The sequence below is a fragment of the Buteo buteo genome, chromosome 6 (genome assembly GCF_964188355.1).
Source record: "Buteo buteo chromosome 6, bButBut1.hap1.1, whole genome shotgun sequence".
Lineage (NCBI taxonomy): Eukaryota > Metazoa > Chordata > Aves > Accipitriformes > Accipitridae > Buteo > Buteo buteo.
Window position 1 is genome coordinate 33,686,335 of NC_134176.1, and position 21,684 is coordinate 33,708,018.

A 21,684-nucleotide genomic window follows, 5' to 3' on the forward strand; every position below is an offset into this window, starting at 1 on the left:
GAAGATTAGATCTAACTAAACAAGGCATATTAAAACTCCTAGACAGGTCCTAAAGCTTGCATAACTTTAGGGTAGTCTTAGATATAAGAATTTTTCTTACAGAAAATTTACATGGTAGTCATTTAACATTACTGGACTAATGTTCCAGTTTGACACTTATGCTTAAGATCTGTGAAAGCATCAGGCTTTTGTAACTTGCAGTATTATCCTTGAAACCTTTCACCGGTATATGTACTACATATTGGCTTTCACATGCACTGCGATACAATGGCAGTGAAGAAAGGCTGTAGAGCACAGCAATTTCTATTCTGGAAAGCCTCATGGTGATAAAATACCTTAACACATTTGCCAAGACCAAGTAACAAACCCTGTCCTGTAAAGCTAGTTATATGCATAAGCGACAGGGCCTGAAGCAATACCTCTTTAAGGCTGCACAGCATTTATCAGACATATACTCTTCTTCCTTCATTTTTTAAAAGAAAACAGAAACAATATTCCTACCTTTCTTGGGCTAAATTATTACTCTTATTTAAATTTTAGACCAAAAGAATTTAGCTACTTCAAGAACACAAAAAACCCAAGACCACGAAAACAAAACTGTCTTGTTTGAAATCAGGGCTGGAGAATACATGGAGATTAAAAAGAGAAAGTGTAAACTGAAACTAAGAGAAGCAAAATAGAAAAATACTTGTAACAGTCTGACAGCAACAGAAATGCTTCACAACAGTGCTGTCAATACACCAACAATAATAGCAAGAATTCACCCCAGAAGGAGGAAATGTGTTTCTACTAGCAACTGCTGTTACTTGCCAAAATTACATTTCACCATTAATAAAATTTCTTCAATGCATTATGAAAGTCTCAAAACAGCACAGACACAGGTGTGATAAGCTGCTTTTTCTCTTCCCCCCCCAGCAATAATACATATACTGTGATTAATATATTTGGCTAATAAAACACAAAATAAACACACAGTGCATGAACAAGTACTGCAAAGTCAGCCTTCCAATATGGTCTGAATGACAGTAAAGCTACCTTGACCTGTATTTAAGAACCTGAATGTTCTAGACCATTAGAACAACCTATATGTTGTTCACTGAAATAAAAAATAAAATTTAAAAAAACCGTGGTTTATATATTGATTTCCTAGAAATTACAGCAAGGACCCTGTTTTGGTGGGGTTTTGTGTGGTTTTTTTGTTCTGGTTTTGTTTTTTTCTTTTGGGTTTTGGGTGTGGGTTGTTTTTTTTTTGGGGGGGGGGGGTGTCTGTTTTTTGTTGTTTTGTTGTTAGGGTTTTTTAAAGGATAAATCCCATCAGGAGAGCTAGTATTCAGAAGAATCTGAATCAGCTTTTAACTACTTGCATCATAGTAAACATAAGTACTTTATCTCTTTTTGGGCAGATCTCTAGATGGCATTTGTATCATATCTGTTCGGAAAAAGATCCTTTGTTGCCTAAAACCCCACCCACCTAAAGGGGTCAAATTTAAAAAATCTCTTTCTTCTCATTAGTACTTGTTCACAGAGAATTTATCCAAAAAAACTAATCTAGGCTAAGCAGCTGAACTTGAGGCTTATACCTACAGAAAAGCCCCTCTGAATCAAAACTACATGGAGGAGGGTATGGAATACTCACTGCTCAAACCAGAAACATATTTTATACTAGTCTTTGAAGATATAAGTTGTTATTTGGAAATTCCATGTTCCAAATTAAAATTTTCACATTCTTAATGAAAATTGTCATGATCCACATTAAAACAGGTTTTTTTAAAGTAGCTAGACTAAAATACATGTGCTGAGTATTGCAAAGATTCAAATTACATCATTTCTTGTTAGCAATACCTGCAGTTTGCTTCCTTGATCATGAGCACATCAAGCAAGAACACTAGGTTCTGAATTTAGAGTGCATACACTACCTTTCAGCAACTGTGTACACTTCTACCTTGAAATAAGAGTAAGATAATTAAGTGTTAGTTTCCTCCCATCACCATCCTTATTTTTTTCTTTTTAAAAAAGTATGTTCAAGAAAGCCTAAGAGCAAAGCACAGACAACAGCTTTTCTGCTGTATGTTTACAACCTGTTTCACCTTACAGTAAGTGTCACACCTGTGTCACAGCTGGTGGTAAAGCACATCTGTTACCCAGATTATAAGCAAATCAATGTCTTTGTGTAAACACAGGCCTTTGGATTTTTCTTTAAATCCACTATAAATTTGCTAACAATTTTATCTCAGAGTTCCTGATTCACAACTCAAAAAAAGATGACCTTACTCTAAGATCCTGGAAGATGCCAAAGTACTGCATATAAGTTCCAAGGACAGAATGAACATAGATATCAGAACTGCTTTTTCTTCCAGCATTCACTGTTGTGTTCAGTATTTACTAAACTACTAATCATACCTTCACCAGAATAATACTCAGTTGGTACAATATTTTCATCCCAAATAATCTTCTCTGTGGGATAAAGAGGCATCTGGTTGAGTTGTTGAATTTGAGATATTCGTCGCTCATGACGGGAAACCTAAAGGATGCATTTTAAACTTCCATAAGTCAAAAAAGGGACAATAAAGCTATTTGTGAAACATACACATTAATTCACAAGACTGCTGGTGGTCCCTTGCCATTTTCTCTCTTTTAATAAGTTTTGTTTTAATTAAATATAACTAAATGCACACAGTGACATCAAAAGGTGAACAAACACATAGTCCAACTATTGGTCATATTACTAGAGTCAAACAATCATTTGGCTACTCAGCAGATCAAAAACGGCACAACACAACTGAATATTTTCAGTCAAGGCTTAGCAAAGAATCAACTTCAAATAAAATTTATTTTGCTTTGCATAAAACATATGGTCAATAGCTAACTAACACTGCTCATTCAGCAACAGCTAGTCTTAATTCCCTCTTTGGGAGAAAAAAAATCCATCCAATACTACCATATGTCATCTGAACAAATCTCTCCCCATGGCATCCATAAGCATCATATTACTACCACCTAAACCTTAGGAAATTACGTGAATGATTTTTAAAGACATGAACAACCATAAAATAAGCCTATGAAGAAGATTTTAAAAAACAGCTACGCTGTTCTAACACTGATATCAGATTAGAAGCCTACAGTAATATTGTTATACACTGAATATCCCAAAAAACTATTATGTGCATCAAAGGGTATTTCAAATGGGCTTGAGGAACCACACAGGTACTGAATTTCTAGATCTACTTTAGCAGATTTTTTTGTTTTTAAAGGGGACAAACAGGTTACTACATAAAGAGCAACAGCTTTTCCAGAAGAACTCAAAACTGTTGCTGAGACTCTGCTTATTGACCTTTACAATTACACCAAGCACACACGTACTAGTTTCTCAGGAAAACTACATTTATAAGTAAACATTTTCAAATACTTAATTGATATGGTTTTAAACCCCATCTCAGTATGCCATTTACTGCTATAACACTGCTGTGGTTCACAGGTGGTTCCGCAAAAGGTCCTTTACTACAGTGTAGTTGCTAGATGTAGCTATGTCTTGAGTTTGCACAAGGAAAACCACAAGCAAAGTTAATTATGTTTTTACCAGCAACTCCAGCAGAAACTCCTTCTCATAGCTCGAGTCTTCCCCTTCCGGAAGGGGTGGCAGTAGGCAGAGGTATGACGCCACCTGGTGAAGAACATTTGAGCTGCACAGTGGAAGGAAAAACAGAAAGAAGCTTGTGTCACTTACTGGAACCGGGAGAGACCACTTACCACTCACTGTAGCTTTTACAAAAATAATAAAAAAAAGATTCCAACTATGAATTTCATCAGAGACCAACAATTACAGATCAGTATTTTAAGGGAAGTTTGAGATATTTAAAATATTCGGGTTTGCAGTTGTTATGAAGTGCTCTAGAGCACTTCCATGAGAGAAGGTTGTTCAGCCACAGGTGTAAGCTGAACCACTCATCTGCAATAAACAGAGCAAGGTGTGAATTTTTTTTATGGTTTCAGGACATGTACCTGAAAACCGAATCAAAAAACAGAGCACATCTGCCTTTGTCAAAATACAGACTGCTATCCTTTTAATCACAGCATTTACAATACAGTAGAGTTAACACAGTGGTATACTTTTATGATTTCTGTTGTAGTTTTTGTACACAAGAGTTAAAAAAGCTAAATTTAAAAAGTTAAAGTTTAAGGTAATTACTGCTACAATTACTTTCAGCAGCTAGCTATTTTCCAGAATATCAGTACTTTCTCACATTCATTAGAAAAAAAGGAAATAAAGATATTTTTCTTATACTAGAGTTCTAGTACTTCACCACTAGTGGACACAACTCTCCTGTCTCCCTATTTCAGCAGGTGTAAAGGCACCATGACAAGTCAGAAAGACCTGAGAAGTCACCTGAGAAGGCACATGAGAAGTCAGAAAGAAAAAAGGCTAGAAATTTGTTACATTAAAACATACCGAGAACAAAGCATTTCAATTTCACGTTAAACAGCATTTTGATAACTTACCTAAGGGGTCCAAATAACTTCACCAGTGAATCACGAGTATCTACTGCAGCTACATTTGAGAGTGCAAAGTCATATAACTCCGGGAAATGTGCAAATGCTGCTCTCTACAAAAGACCCATACCCCAAAACTGAATGTACACATATTAATGAAACAAGTTAATAACAATCTAAATAGTTATAAAAAAGCATAGCTTCTTCTGATTCATAACACGTAGCACCCTGTGGACTCTACAAGGATAGAAATAAAAACAAGATAAAATCTCCGTTTTTCTTAGTTAGCACCACCTATTTCTTACTCCTGTGCTTCTGATACAATATCTTTTTTAATAAACCCTCCTATCAACATTTTTTCTGTCTTTAAAATAAAACATAAGGGGGAAGACATGTAGCCTTGCAGACAACTAAAAAAAAGCAAGGAACAAGTTTAATTTAACCATGTTTCACTGAATTTTTTATTAAAACCGATGGGAAAAATTCTGAAAAGTTTAACTATCTTTATATGACTACAAGTGATGTGAATTTTTATTTTGTCTCTTATGCACTACTGCTACCATATGTGTGTGCTGCTCTTGAAGAAATGGTGCCACCTACTGCATAATCATAAGTTAAGCTCCTATAGCACTTAATTTTCCCTTCTGAATAGATTTAATGGGAGCAGTTCATCTCAACAATATCAAATCAAAAGTGGTGGTGTTTTGCTAGAGCGTATTATTTAGTCATAGTCACATACATAACATCGAAGCGTTAAGTGCCTTCGATATGGTATAGAAAGTCAAGTTAAAACTATTCCTGTAACTCAACAGGAGAAATAAGGGGTTTGCTTTGGGAAATAACTTAATGCCTATTGCAGATACAAATTGGACTAAACCAACAAACCCAAATCCTTTCCCTCCCATAAGCACTTTGCCATCTGCCTACCTGTAGAGAAGTAATTCTGTCATAGTGAATTGTTGTCATCTCATTCTCCGTCAAAGCATTTCCAGTCTGATCATTGATTTCAAAGCCAGTGTAGAATTTAAGCATATCTAAAAGCTGAGACATCATTCATATAAATTAGTGGATTAACAATAGGAGACACCCTACCACAAACAAAAACACAGTTTAAGAGGACAAATCTGGGCACTATGCACAAACAAGAGCTCCTCAAAGTTCTTTAAGAAATGGACTAAGGAGTGGTATCTAAATTTTATACTTGGCTGGGGCACAAAATAATTTTGTTTAGGTATCTCATCTACAACCTATAGAAATTACAGCACAGCCCACAACCAATGCCATTTCTTTTACATACTAGGACTTGAAACTGAAACTAACTGCACTAAGGTAATCTAGCCAGAGGTTCACTGCAACACTGGACTCAACTTAGGGCTTGCTGCTACCAAAAGGGAGAGGTCTTGCTCCCCCCTGCCCTCTCTGATGCCAGCTCTGGAATTCATCCTACCTTTCAATGATAATATTTAACTCAGAAGAAGAAAATTATTCAGATGTGCTGCTGGCTTTGCGTTCCATCAATACTGACCCTCAGAGAAACTGAACAAATGCCAGAGATGAGGGACAGCAAGCAGCAGGAAAAGCAGCTGACGTGCAGGTAAGGGGACAGATCTTCAGGTCCTGCCATAAAAACCAATATACTGTCTACGACTGAGTAAACTGAGGGACAGTAGTGAAAAACAACTGCACTGTAAAACAGTCTGAGGTCAAAACGAAGCACAGCAGAATGCATTGGTGTCAACTTTTGCTATATGTGGGGTAAAGCATGCCAGAAGCTGCACTGTTTTCCAGGTTGTACCTTTAAGAACTGTTCACAAACAGAGCCAGAAATGTAAGAGCAGTCACACACATAAATACAGGTAAGAAAGAACTACTGTCTGAAGGATTTAAATAAACGTAGTTTGCATCCATCAGAAAAACCTGTCTTAACAAATATAAAACAAAACAATTGCAGTATTCAGAGCTGCATCAGAATGAAAAAGTTATTTTCAACAACTTTGTATCTCACCTGGCAGAAGAGATGACCCTCCTTCTCTCTTTTAGCAAGACTGGAGAGGTAACAGTGAACAACAAGATGGGAGTCATCCAACACTGTATTAAACCAGCGCCGTGTAGGAAGCAAAGCCTGTGGTAAACAACCTCACATTAATACAAGCAATTCTTCAAAACGTAAGAAATCCCGGTTTCTCATAATTTTCCATTTCAAGAAGGCATATCAAGATAGATTGCTGGACAGTTATTTACATATCTAATACTCTAACAGAGGTTCTCATATTAAAGCAGCATTTACATATGCCAAGACACTGGTTTTATGCAGGTAGGCTGCTATGAACACAGCCTTTTATATGACTGCGAGCACAGCAAAAACTTGCTGTTAGTGAGATTGCATTTTGCCAGTAATAAAAGTAAATTAAATAAAGCAATTATTCTACTACTAAGTGTAGCACACAGTCATTATGTAGACAAAAGGTATGTCAAACTGCTGCAACATTGTTTTCAATGTTTGGTTTCTATACTAATTTCATTAATTTTAAGATTGTCTCTCAAGACTGCAAACTGTGTTTCTTCTAAATATGGTATCTTCTAATCTTTGTAAGATACTCAAATTAGATCTAAGAATTTTTCAAATCTTCATTAAAAACCTACAAAAGCTTTTTGTAAACAAAACAGAGATCATTTCTTCTCAATGTAAATAGCTTAAGGTGCTCTATGTAGCAACTGTTCAACAGCGTATAGTAGTACACCTCAACAATTCAAGAGAAAAATGAGTTGTTCTCAGTGGAATCTATAGACTGAATTTAGAAAGCCAAAAAGCATCAACATGGTGTTTAGAACTAAGACGAAGAAAATAAAAGAATCTGTAGTACAAAATGTTAATCACCCTGCACAATAATTACAAAAACCAAACTCAGAATACGAACTTTCCATGGAGTCATTCCTTTCAAATTATCAAATCACCAAGTTTTGATGGCAGTCTATATACTGTAATATGAAACAGTGATATTCTGAAAAAGTTCTTGACATAAGTAAAAGAGCCCATTAACACAGTACATGCTACTGAGGCAAAAAGACTTGGATTTACAGCTAATTTCTCATTTGCTTGTTCCAGTCACTTAAACAGGCTTCATACACCACCTGAATTCTAACCTTCCTGTAATACCTAGCAAGAACCAACATTAAATGTACCGCCTCCAAACATTTTGGCTAACAGCCAGACTTAAGTTTAACTTTATATTTTCTCTTATGAGAGTACCTTATACACACATAAGACAACAAGCTCTAATTTAAAAAATTCACTCTATTGCAACTACAAGTACAGGCTACTTAAGTGATTCAGCAGAGGACTGTTAGCCTGTATGAGTTTAAGATCAAGCCATTTTAAAGTTCCCTGCACTTACTTTTTCAGAAAACCCTGTCTTATTTCAGAATGTCTTCTAAATCTAAAGTTATTTTAAATAAATTGCTACTCATGTGAGAAATTGTAAATTAATCTTATAATTTTTAATTTGGTACTGTGAAGCTTAAAATTGTCCCACTTTCTCACTTGGCCTCCTATTATTCTGTAACAAACCTAGATCACCAGAACTGTTACTTCTAAATAATGAATTCTACTCAAATAGAAATAGTTTGCATTTCAGAACTACTGATGCTTTCTGGGATTATACCCTACAACACAAAAGATACTTCAAGTGACCTATTATGCACTGGAAAGAACACTTCTGGGTTATTCCTAGCAGATTAAAGCGTCACACATTTTCATCAATTGCCAGGATTATTACCACTGCTCCAATTAACAAAGTCTTCTTCACTAAGCAATTTAGGATCCTACCTTTCTCTAACAGTTCATCTGGTTTATAAACATTACTAGTCAGTTCCCAATGTGGATGCACTGCTACAACCTCCTATTTACAGATGGAAAATCACTATTAAGCAACCATATACACAACTGTGACATAACCACCTGCTAATTGGAACAAGGCTGTAATAATGACTTTACGCATTTCAAACCTAGAACAGTACACCTGGAAACAGGTTGAAACAGTAACTTACCTCAAGATCTAGCATGAGTTCAATGAATCTCTCACAATAATGAACTTTGTCCATAGAAATAGGACCTAGATAGAAAAATTTTTTTTGCAATTGATCCACACCACAATATATTTGTATTTGAACTATTCTTTAAAAATGTAATAAATGCTACTAATATACCAGTATTAATTTTTTACTCTTGTTAAAAGCTAACTAGCTGTCGTGGTTTAACCCCAGTCAGAAACTAAGCACCACGCAGCCGCTCACTCCCCCCCTCAACCAGTGGGATGGGGGAAAAAAATACCAGGAAAAGTAGTAAAACTCATGGGTTGAGATAAGAATGGTTTAATAGAACAGAAAAGAAGAAACTAATAATGATAATGATAACACTAATAAAATGACAACAGCAATAATAAAAGGATTAGAATGTACAAATGATGCACAGTGCAATTGCTCACCACCCGCTGATCGACACCCAGTTAGTCCCCGAGCAGCGATCCCCTCGCCCCCACTCCCCCTAGTTCCTATACTAGACATGACATCCCATGGTATGGAATACCCCATTGGCCAGTTTGAGTCAGCTGCCCTGGCTCTGTCCTGTGGCAACTTCTTGTACCCCTCCAGCTTTCTCACTGGGTGGGCTTGAGAAGCTGAAAAATCCTTGACTTAGTCTAAATACTACGTAGCAACAACTGAAAACATCAGTGTTATCAACATTCTTCGCATACTGAACTCAAAACATAGCACCGTACCCTCTACTAGGAAGACAATTAACTATCCCAGCTGAAACCAAGACACTAGCACATTCTTCTCTTTCTGAAACAATCATTTCTTTCATTGCAAACCAGAAAATTTTTGGATATAAGAAAGTAATGGAACCAGAGTTTCAGGAGTGTTTTTATCCACTCTGAAAAAAAACCAACAAACACAACATACAAAAACGCACACTTCCACAAGATACCAATGGCCTGCTAAGCTTCTTAAGAACTTTTAACACTGTGTACTCAAAAATACCTATATAAAAGCTGCAGGCAAGGTGTGTGCAAAAGGCCTTGACAATATTCAAGGTAGTCAGTGGTGACTACTAAGGAGCCTTTAGAATCATGTCAAAACATAACACTAAGTCTGCTTTAATGAATATCTGTTTCCTAAAGCCTCCAATTAACAGTTAATGTAAATGTTCCTAAAACAGGTCTTGCATAATTGGGAAAACAGAGGGAACAGGTATCCTTTCTGAGGAAGCCACAATACACAGAATTTCCCCTTCCAGATCAGTTAAGAGCTGAAGTTTGCTAAGAGTTTAAGAGCAAAAGCAGAACTCGGGGAAGCGATTTCACCCAAATTGTGCTGTGCTTAGAGCATAATAAGCCTTTTTTGTCAAAAGGCTAACACCTTCCTGTACAAACACTTTTCCTTTCTAAATCAGGCAAGCATATAATTTTGCTTGTCATAATGACTTATAAATCAAGAGCAGTCAAATCTTACAGAATTTCACTTCACTTAGGCTTTTGTTCTTACCATAAATCAACGGTACTGACAGAACAGAGCCTTATGATATGCATTTATACCACCTGTTTAACAAGGCACCTAAGTATGTATGAAATGCTTTAATGCTGTAAGAAGGCTGTAAACACACAATAAAGAATATCAGTACCCAGAAATATTTTTTTTATTAAGTCCATACTGAACAGAAGGAGAAGAGGCTTAAAGTAGCTTTCTGCTATTTCATTTTTAAAGCACATACAGATCTAAATACTAATTTTGACACGAAATCCGTGCAGACGGGCACGTATTTCACTAAAACCCCATCCAGATAAGGTCTCCAACCTCAAGTTGGTATCCTAAGCAGCAGTTGCTTCAGGAACAGAAAAGAATTTAAAACAGATTACCAGATAACAAAGTAACATTAAGAACCACAGTTACCTGAGACAGGTATTGATTTTAGCACAGAAATGAATTTCTGAATGAGCTGTGAAAGAAATCTTCTCTCCTGATATGCTCTAAAATCAGACATATGACAAAAGCATTAATATTCCTTAAAGGCAGACTGGAAGTACATCATATCTTTTGCTAATACGAAGTTAGCTGCTTTAAAATTTATATAATGGTAGCAGGTTGCTTTGAAACATACCTAAACTATTTAGAAGATAACTTTTCTCTCTGCACTTAGGCAGACAGATTAGCAGAGTCTACACTTTTAGGCACAGAACTGATTAACAACTCATGCTTCTACTGAGTCAAAGAGAAGTATGTCACCACCTACACCTTACCACACTGCAACACAAAAGTATTGGAACATTTAACTTTGGCAAGATAGACACAAATTTATTCAAATACTTGCCTAAGCTATTTGCTTAAGAGCTAAACATTTGTTAAAGGTCATGCAAAAATACGAGTAACTACATGAATATTCTCTTATGCCTTTCACCCTACAGCTCTAAGATTTGGTATCACAAATTCATTGATCAAATAAAATATTAAGTTCTATAAGAGTATTTTGCATAAAGACTGCTGGAAAACAAAATAGTTTCCAGGAGACCACATATGATCAATCCTTATTTGCCATATTCACAGGGTTTTTTAAAAAAAACACATTTTTTTATTGAAACAATTTATTTTAGCTGAAACACGATGAATGCATTAAGGGCTTTGGATTTAACAGGAAAAAATTTCTGTAAACATACCGCATTCTTGCCTCCTCATCCATTTTCTCATCATTTTTCTTAATTAGATTCCAGAATTTTCTTAGTTTTGGTGTCTTTTTCAGCTCTTGTTCCAGTCGTTTCTGAAATGTTAAAATGTTATTCAGTCACCAAGAATCCTTTTTTCCATGAGAGATAAAAATACAATCCAGTCTTCTTGTTAAAAAAGAAAATATATATAGAAAACTGAAATAAATAGCTGTCTCAGACCAATCTCAATAAGTACCACTGTAAAATGAGAATGTAATACTGCTAGAGAGAGTCTAGACACGGCTAGATCATAGAATCATTTAGGTTGGAAAAGACCTTTAAGATCATCAAGTTCAACCATCAACCATGACTACTAAACCATGTCCTGAAGTGCCTTGTCTACATGCTTTTTGAATACCTCCAGGGATGGTGACTCAAGCACTTCCCTGGGCAGCCTGTTCCAATACCTGACAACATTTTCAGTAAAGAAATTTCTCCTAATATCCAATCTAAACCTACCCTGCCACAACTTGAGGCCATTTCCTCTCGTCCTAATCTCAACTCCATTCCCTAGTCCCTGTGATCTCATGGTGTTGTCTACAAATTATGGCTTGAAGAAGCTATAAGCAGCAAAGCTTAATTTTATGAAAAATTATATAATTAACAATTACAATTACAGGGAAATCAGCAACAAACAAGAATGAGAATTTTACCAAGCACACAAAAATATAATTCCATAGCAACGCGGGCAGCTTTAAATACTAGACTTCCATAACAGTATTCCATAAAAATTCACTTTACAGACTTGGATAATGCTTAGAAGATTGCTTCGCCAGTTTACAGTGTTATGCTTACAGGTTGTAGAGCCATCCACATTGGTAAGGAAATGAGCTGCTGCACCTGACCTCTGATCAAATCCACTTCCTGTTAGAAAGTTACAGACAAAAAATGGTTTTTTTTTTAAATTCTTATGTTTTCCGACATGCCTGTCTTACAAAATACATCAAGGTACGTTACCATCTGAGAAAAATATATATGTTGTTGTATTAGACTTCACAATTTCCTAACAGGAAACTGCGCAACAGCCCTACCCAGTAACACTTAAAATTGTTGACAACTTCCACATTTTAGGTTCTTTTAATGGATTCTGTCAGTTCTTAATACTTCAGCAGGGGCCCCACCCATGTAAGTATTTTTAGCATAGAAGCTGATGAGAACTGATGTTCCTTCTTCAGTCATTTCTTGTTCTTGAACTGCGCTTTCTTACTGTGCTTTCTCTAGTTTTTTCTACTCTATTCTTTCTCTCCTGAAGCCCTTCATTTATCAAGTTTCTCCCACTTCATCTACGCTCTTCCCATTACCTGAAATAACTGATTTTCTCTATAATTCATGTAACTTCAACTGTTGTTTCAAATGTTCTCTCTCCAATTCTGCCTGTGATCTGGATCCACAAAGTTTTCTTAAACTACTGAAAAACTTCCATTAACATCTTAAATATGTCTTCATAGACAAATACCCCATTCTCAGCATTCTGAAACTTCACACGTCAGGGCTCCTTACTTAAAACACTACTGTGACTATCCTGTTCTGCATTTCGCAAAGAAGGGCAGCTTCTAATAGCAGTATGCTTTTACAAGCACTTTTTAACTCGCTTCCATATCATGTTATATGAGAAACATGCTCTGCAAACAGGATTCCATACAGTCACTATCAAACCCTCCTTTAAAGTGAAGATCCATTGTACCTTGGCCACTACAGAAAAGTATTACCTCAATAAACTATACATGTAAGGTTCAGGATGATTACTGGCTCCCATAATCATTCCTAATTCCAAAATCAAATAATACACTTTCTAAACTGTTTTGTCTGCAAAACATGATTTTGTTCTTTATTTGGGCAGACCCTGATTTTGACTGATATATCCTGTGTGCAATGTAAGTAAAGAAAAAGCCCAGTAGCAAGAGAGGTAATAGAGTACTGTTTCATATAACAGATAACTGTAAATTATTCTCTACACTTGCTACTTAGGATCTATAACTGTGGTTTTTACTATAGATTGAGAACACAACTTGGTCCAATGCTTTCTTAAAACTAACTTGGGAGAAATGCAGATAGAAATATTATCCAAACCTGGTTTCAAAAGTGAAAAAAATTACTGTCTTTCTCAATAGTTAATGGAAATAATTTTGTGCAATTTCACAGCCAAACTACAAAGAGTACAGCAGTAAGTAACCTGCTTTTAAGTGTAAAGCACCTTTTCAAATATAAATACCTATTTTTTGAGCACCATTTTAAATATAAGTCTGAATACATGCCTTTAAATTGCACTAAGTGCCAATCCTCCAATTTCAAGTCTCTTCTATGACCTTTTGTCAGAGAAAAGCAAATGTGATGAGAGAGATAAAGCAAGAGTCAAAGAGAGGGGTAAAAGCCCTCTGATACGGTCATCTTCCTTAAATGGGAGTTTTGCTTCATCTGTCTCATAAGAAGAAATTGCTCAAACTAAAATGCTATTAACACAGAACAGCATAAACACACTGGAAGTATTACAGTTACTTTTAACATACCAAACTATTGAAGCAGTGATCAAGGAAAAGCAGCAGGACTGTCTGTTCATGCAGAGAATATTCACTGTCATTTTCAACCAGCGATGCTTCCAGTATGCATTTGAAAAAGAAGGGAAAGTGTTCTGGCTTTTTTTTGAATGTCTAGGAGAAGAAGAGGAAGTTGATTTTGAAATCATTTCAATCTTCATTCATGTAACATAGCTTAAGTTCTCTAAATCCACTTAAATCTATAAAAGGGAGGATTAGTTTTTCTCTTTTTCATTTATTCTGACCAGGCAGCACAAGCAAAACAGACTAATGATATCCTCCTGATCAGGGATCCTCACACTATGGGCATGCTCATCATGGGACTACTGCCTTCTGCGTAGTCTAACAGAGATGATGCATAGGACAAACTGAACAAGAAGCACAAGTGGAGTGGATTGTGTTGTGGGAATGTTCAACTGGTGATTGCATAGAATTACTGTAAAAGGACACAGGTTAGAAGAGAATTGGTAGATTTTGGCCAAAACTATGGCAGCTGTTTCGTGATCTGCAAGAAGTGAGCAGGTAAAAACCACCAGAGATTAATTACAGTTGTGGAACTCTCACTCAGCTACCTCAGCAGGAAAAAGGTAAACCAAATAATCATCAAGATAAAACCGTTTCTTTACAAGGGCAGCCACGTACCAAATAACAAATTTAACTAAGCTGCCTGGAAAGTAACATGCACCTGTCATTTTGCATCTAGTACGTATGCCAGAAAAAAAAAAAAAAAAAAAAAAAAAAAAAGACACAGACATCATATGAGCAAGTTATTAATCCTTTGTGCTTTGCCAGCACTGAAGTAACGGCACTACTATTGAAGTAAGTGTGTTTCTGAAATAAAGCTTGCATAGAATTTCTTACTAGGCTGATGTTGTTGAGATGGCCTGTGAGAACTGGACTGTTTGCAGAAACACTGAATCATTTCTAAACCTATTACAACAAAAACCAGTACACACAAAAGCAGAATAAGATATTATCTTAGTATAAAATTCCATGCAAGAAAGCTACAAAACCATATTCACAGGTTTTAAGCAAGACACTATTGGATAATATGTTAGACTGCCAGTGGTGCCTTCTTATACCCACAGATATAGAAATCCTTTTTCCTTTCAATATCCGAGCAAGAACTTCTCTGCAAATGCCTGACTTTTGTCAAGTGCCAAAAACGCAAATGCTGATGATGATGTAAAGGCATCACACAGCAGAACAAAGGACTTACGCACCGAAGCAATTAGGTGATTTTTCATCTGTTCATTGCTTTCTCCAAAAAGAACACAGACTTTAAAACATCATGAGACATTCCAGCTGAGGTACCATTTACTTTTAACACTACAAGCTTTGCTACCTTCTGTCAGTATAAGTGATCACACTGCAAAAGCTGCAACTTGCGGATCAAAGTCAATTCTAGTTGTAATTGAAATTGGTTACCTCCCACGCAGGGACGTTCTCTCTGAACTTCTCATTCACCATACAGCAGATTGACATTAAATATGCCTTACTGGACACCTCTGGAGAATAATTCATCCACAGGTAATTTTCAAGGTACTGGCTGTGAAGAGACAAAGAATATTTCATTAGTTGCTGCCACCCACACAACCTGTCACTCATTTAAAAGAGCAGTTATCCACAGGGGTTTTTTCCTCCTTCTCCTTAAAGCCATCTTTATAGTTTGTGAGTAGTTCCTGACGTTACCTGTCATCTAGGTCACTGCAGCAAAACTTGTTAGACTTGGTAACTGCTACAAGAGACAGATGAGTTTCTTATCAGGAAGACACATTCACCAGAGGATTTTCAAGTGTAATAAGTAGCCACAGCTCAATACAAAGACATAACATGAATTCATGTTGATTTTCCAAAAGAACAACAACAACAAAAAAACTTCACTTGTCTAAAGAATGTCACATGCAGCATTTCCTAGCGTAAAATGCAAAAGACAACTACCATAAAACAGTATTTGTATTATTAAATAACCTTTCTTGTAAAAAATTATGAATCATCTAGAGAGATTTTATGCTTCTAATCATATAAAGGCAATAAATTTTTTTAATAAATTTATTTTTAATAAATTAAAAATTTCTTCTTCATTAATATGGCACATTTCTCATAGAAGAGACTCTTAAAATTGGACAAACAACTGTCTCCCTCCTTTAACTTCCTCTTGAAGCTATGCAGGAATTACTCCTGAGGAGGCAATCCCTAAATCCATCATTCCCAGTGCACATGCACTTTGTGCTATTTTAACAACGGCCACCAGAAAGTGGAAAGTCTTGTTTCTTCCTAAACAAGCTGCTCATCCATTCCTTCATCTCAAGGCCTGCTCTAACATTCATTTGGCCCCTCATGAGCCAACTCAGTTTTACCTATTTACTTTTTTGAACAGCTTACTTTTCTGATGTATTACAGTAAGCTACTTCAATAGTTTCAGATAAGACAAGTACCAGAGATGGTGGTGAAAAAACACAGTGAGAACTTGTATGTAACCAGGAGCAAAAGGCTCAGTAATGGTCAGACAGGGATTTACACTTTCTGGAAGCTCAGCCAGAATGTGTAACTTCAGATGGAGCTGAGACAACGTCATAGATATATACAAGCTGAAATACATACTGCTTCCCAAGAGCTTGAATCTACCAACAGGAGGGGGAAACCCCCCCAAAACTCCACTGAACTCCATACATCATTTCACCCAGGAATTCCAATAAACTTCAATACGTTTTAGTAAATACTATTATGCCCCCAAGTGATGACAAACATATGTGAGCAAGAATGACAGACAGGAAAATCTCATGTGTGTGAAGACAGGAGAGCTTGACAGACAGGTTGGGGGAGTGGGGGTAAGAAGAGAAAATGACTTACAGGACAAATGGCAGTAGATGGGGCTATAGACCAGAAAGTATTAAATTTACATTCCAGGTTGGTAACATTAAGAATGTTCACAGAAAGAATAAAAACCTGTAACTCCATGGTTGCTGGCATACGAATTCCAGAAGTCACGCTACCAGCATGCTGTTTGTTAGCATCAAACCCCAAACCATAGCTTATATTTTCTCTTCCACCTTTTCTAATAAAGAAGCAGGGAACAGAGGGAAGTTTGTCCTACTTTTCCTAGTTAGTGGTACTACTTATGTATTTCAGCCTTCTGAAATGAAGAATCTCTCTCAACCAAAAACCATCTCATTCTGTCTGCTCATAAGATTTCAGAGATAAACAGAGCCAAACAGAACACTAAATATTGTGCTTTTAAATATGTAAATATTGCAAATATTTATTTTACATTATTTTAGACATGCTTCATGAATTCTTCCAGGAAAGTCTGAAGTAGCTGTAACAATCTTCTGGACAGATTTCCATTTCTTTTCAAGAGAAGAAAATGTTAGTGATGCTGCTGCAGCACAATTAATTTTTAACCTCACAGTAAGAGACTTAATCCAAAAACTTCCTCTGACTTTGGTGAGTTCTGATTTAAGGCTTAATAACACATTCCAAATTACAGACTCAAGTTTTTCACCTATTTCATTCACACGCTCTTCTTTGGTGCTTCACTTACACTAGAAATTCAGAATCATAAACCAAGATACTCTAATATGTTACTTATGCTTATGGAATGATTTCCTCCTTAAATTAAGCTCTCCTCACTTAATTTGCCTAGGTACACAATTCAAAGCTTTAGTAAGTAGGAACAAATGAGTACACTGCCTTCAAACTGACTTACTGTCTTGTATTTGCTTCTTATCTTTATGGGTTCCTACGAAAAAATAATCTAAAATTTCACTCCAATTAGCTTACCTGAATTCAAGAAGCATTATCTTCCTAATAGCAAACCTAAAAAGGAAGAAGTAATCAATTAACACAGGAAAGAAAGCCTCCCATACACATCTTAGCTGCATGGAAAATGGCTGTATTTTCCCTTATTTTGTTATATAATGAAACCTGTAGAAACATCTAGAAATTACTTCTGCCTTCTCATTTCCATGCCAGAGCAACCACTTGAATGCAGAAGCAACTGCTCTAACACTGTGGAAGCTAAAGTTCATGCAGGTTCATTAAGCAATCAAATTCACATTTAAAAAAAAAAAAAAAATCCATCTAGACCTTTTAAATATGAAGACACCACTTCCAATAGCCTTGAAGACAAAAATTGCTAGAAGCCAAGAGCGTCTTCTGGAAAACTACAACTATGTATTTAATCAGTTCATAATGGTATCTCCTCTTAGTGACTGGAAATTGAAGTTTACTCTGATCCTGTATGCCAATTCTTAGATTACTTTCATAAAGGAATCATAAAGGGAATTCTCTCCAGAGCTCAAACTTCCCCTGAAAAACTCTAAACAGCTAAGGTTACAACTCTTTTCTGTACACACAGCTGTAGAATGAAGTTTATCTTGAATTCTTTGTCTCCCCCATCTAACGATTCACTGAAATGAGACTTGCCCTATATAAACCTGGTAACAATAATTAGGGAAAAGAGCAAAAAGCTAGTGGCAGCACACTCCTCAACTGATTTTTTTTTTTCTTTACATACCTTAGTGACAAAAGCAAAGACCAGGCTTCTATAACCATCACAACAAAAACAACATAAAACACAACAGAATGCCAGATCAAGGAGCCAAATAATATTATGTCCAACCATCACATTTAAGGATTGTGAGCTCATGAACTTTCTTTTTGCCACATTCAGACTTTGAAATGCCACAATGATTAAATGACTCAAATGCTCTCCAGTCATTTTCATCTGCTTTCAACATGTAAATGCATTTTAAAATATTCTATGAAACATTAGAAACCACTTCAATACAGATAATGCTGGAATGCATGTCTGTAAGTGAAAGTGACTAGTGTACTTACTTTGACCTGACAATTTCTTTTGTATATACATCTTCAATAACCTATGGGAAAGAATATTTCCAAAAAATGGTTTAAGAATTTTATACACTTCATAAAGTGATTAAAAATGCATTAAGACATCTTATGCACTCAAAGTTACTCTGAGTTAGTTACTCTCTGCTTACTGCCATTTGATTAAAAACGTAGTAACAATTACGCCTCAGCTCTGAACAGACTGAAAGCTTCATAGACACACATTCTCACAGTGAAAGTGAACCAACTTAGGGGAAAGCACACGATGACAGAAAATTGATAGGACCTTCAAGTTATTTTGAAGAATAACCTACATCTCACCAAGATTTTTTGTATAAAAGTCAAACAGATATGCAAACTTTTTTATTGTTAATCTTTGGCTTATTGTTGAATTTTAAGAACAGTCTTCAAGAGGCAAGTCTGCATAAACTCAATCATCTGTTGTCACTATTTCTTTTAACTGACATTTAACCAAATCCAGACACTTTTACCTCGTTTTTCCAACAGGAATTAAAAGAATCTGCACTATCTGTTGCAGTAGGCACACTTTGACATCACGTGACAGAGAGATGCAATTCAGCTGCTTATGTACATCCTAGTTCTAACAATCACAGACAAATACTAGCACACATACTACAAAGAAAGTGAGTAAACTGAGGCTAGAAAGGGAGATTTAGCCAAACACCCACAAGGGAAAGAGACCTAACATGTAAGAACCCCGCGCTACAGAAAACCAACACAAAATCAAACACATCGTGATGAATTTTAAACATTCAAAATACACATATCCAACAGAACAGCACTAAAGCTGTCTGATCAAAACTCTCTGAAAAAGCTTTTAGAAAGAAGTACAGAGTTCAGTAATACCTGCATCCTTCACCTTTCTTGGATTTTTAAGAGTAGCCCCTCCTCAAACATCTTTTAACCTCAAAGGAGACGCTCAAAAATCTTTTACTCTCATAAGTTCTTGGCCAAAATAAAGTGAACAAATAGCATACAGAAGAACTGCACTGCTACAGCACACTTTCATAGCAGTGCCTACATTTATAAACTACAAATACATAACAAATTATAGTGTGTTAAGCAACTGTTGATCTTCCAAGCAGTCTCCCATACTCTTATATAAAATAAGCACTACTGGAAGTGGGCACATCAGAAAAAGGTTGATCCTCATTCTTTCACACCCCAACACAATTCCCGTAGAGGTATTTACCTTTGACTCAAAAGACAATTTTTTCTTCACATGTGGAGCCCAGTATTTGTTTGCTAACTGTATGGGGGAAAAATAAATTAAAAAAAAAGGTTAAACGTATACCTTTTCAGTTGTAGTGATACAATAACTCTGTAACACATCCCATCCCCAAACTTTATTTCACTAGTATCATGCTTAATTTCAGCCTACACTGACTATAGGTTACAAAATTATGTCTTCCAATAGCGATGCTTTTCAACTATTTAAGGTTTAATGCCTAAATCTTGTCCAACAGAGGTGCGATTCATCTGTAAAAATTTCAGCTCCATAGACTGCTATATAATAAACAATTTTTTTTATTAAGTTACTTCTAGCAAATCCCTCAAAAATACACCATGACCTTTCAGGGACTGCAAACTCCAGACTGCAAATAACTATGCTCCCATAAAGGAATTTCACAAGGAACTAGAGACTATATATAAAAGTTCGAACGTTGTAAGGCTATTTGCTGTAGCCATCACTCCACCAAAAGTCCTGAGCTGTGGTGGCAAGAGCTTCCCAACGAACTTCATTCAACCTTCTTTACGCCGTAGAAGAGGAAGGAAAGCAGCACTTCAGCACAAAAACCCGAACGCTTGCATAAAAGCCCTTAAAACGTTCAGCTGCAAGAAACTGCCGGCAACTCTTCACCTAATACAAGAAGGCTGATTTACGCTGTGGTGCTGCTCTTGTACGTCTCTCCGGCCTGGGGACGCACGCCCTTCCGTACGTGACACGGGCGTTAAACCTCTCCTCCCCTACCCCAAAACAAGACCCGTTCCCCAGCACCCACGCCCTACAAAGTCTCCCTAAGCGCCGGGGCGCCGTCGCTGCCGGAACGGCCTCGCCCGCACCGGGCCCCGGCGGCGGCCGAGGCGGCCCGGAGACCCCCGCGGGCCGCTCCCCGGCCGGCCCTACCTGGGTCACGTACTCCGCGTTGATCTGCGACACGGTGGGCGCCACGATCTTCTTCGGCGGGGCCGAGGACGCCGGCGCCGCCATGGTGACGCCGGCCCAAGGCGCTGCCGCGGGCCGGGCCGGGCCGCGCCGCTCTCCCGCCACCGCTCTCAGCCCGGGCCGGGCCCAGCGGCATTAACCTCCGGGTACGGCGCAGCCGAGAGGCGACGGCTTCCGGGGCGAGCAGCGCTAGAGCGGCCGCGGGCACAGGAGGGGCGGCGGCCGCGCCACCTGCCGCGCCTGCCCTGCCACTGCCGGCGGCGGCCCCGGCCCCGGCCGTCCCCCGGCCCCGGCCGTCCCCCGGCCCGCCGCCGGTGAGGTGGGTCTGGGCCGCCTTGTGGCGGTCGCCGTCAAGGGCCGCCCCGGGGGCCGGCCTCGGTGGCGGGCGGCCTGCTCGGCCCGGCCACCCCCGGCAGCGCCAGGCGGCCCTTGTGAGGAACTCCGCCACCAGCCGTTCAGGGAGTCCGTGATGAAGGGCGACAGGCTGTCGTAGAAGAAGAGCGGCGGCGGCGGCGGGGGGGGGGGCGCTAGTTAACGCGCCAGGTTTCTTCGCTGGTCACCCTTCAAACGCTCTGTAAATCCACTTAGGGTGACTCCTTCTATTTTGTTATTTATTTATCACTTAGAGCAAAGGTTTCTGTCCATCTAACGTGGAAAAGACCCACCCTTACTCACATCAAACAAACGCCACCGAGATCCCAGCACAGCTGCGTGCTCTCTGGTACACATCCCTGTAATTCAGGAAATCTGTGGAGGAGAGGAAAGGCAACGGTAAGAGGGGAAAACTACCTGCTCACAGAAGTCAGCAGTTTGGTAATGATTTAGAGTGGTTTGCAGTTAACTTACTCTATTTGGTAAACAG

The 21,684-nt window shown here is 37.8% G+C and overlaps 1 protein-coding gene across 1 annotated transcript in view; it reads right to left on the reverse strand.

Annotated features, from left to right (window-relative positions):
• AQR (aquarius intron-binding spliceosomal factor) overlaps positions 1-20,957 on the reverse strand; it is a 61,547-nt gene extending 40,590 nt beyond the window's left edge. Inside the window, exons 1-15 of the mRNA XM_075030365.1 lie at positions 20,784-20,957; positions 19,848-19,904; positions 18,623-18,663; positions 17,564-17,599; positions 15,209-15,329; positions 13,754-13,894; positions 12,042-12,110; positions 11,199-11,299; positions 10,438-10,514; positions 8,536-8,600; positions 6,494-6,610; positions 5,416-5,529; positions 4,498-4,601; positions 3,578-3,680; positions 2,401-2,521 (exon numbers count right to left, since the gene is read on the reverse strand). Of these exons, the coding sequence (XP_074886466.1) occupies positions 2,401-2,521; positions 3,578-3,680; positions 4,498-4,601; positions 5,416-5,529; positions 6,494-6,610; positions 8,536-8,600; positions 10,438-10,514; positions 11,199-11,299; positions 12,042-12,110; positions 13,754-13,894; positions 15,209-15,329; positions 17,564-17,599; positions 18,623-18,663; positions 19,848-19,904; positions 20,784-20,867 (1,351 nt within the window). The 5' untranslated portion in view covers positions 20,868-20,957. The remainder of the gene's footprint in view (positions 1-2,400; positions 2,522-3,577; positions 3,681-4,497; positions 4,602-5,415; positions 5,530-6,493; positions 6,611-8,535; positions 8,601-10,437; positions 10,515-11,198; positions 11,300-12,041; positions 12,111-13,753; positions 13,895-15,208; positions 15,330-17,563; positions 17,600-18,622; positions 18,664-19,847; positions 19,905-20,783) is intronic.
• Between the last annotated feature and the right edge of the window lie 727 nt (positions 20,958-21,684).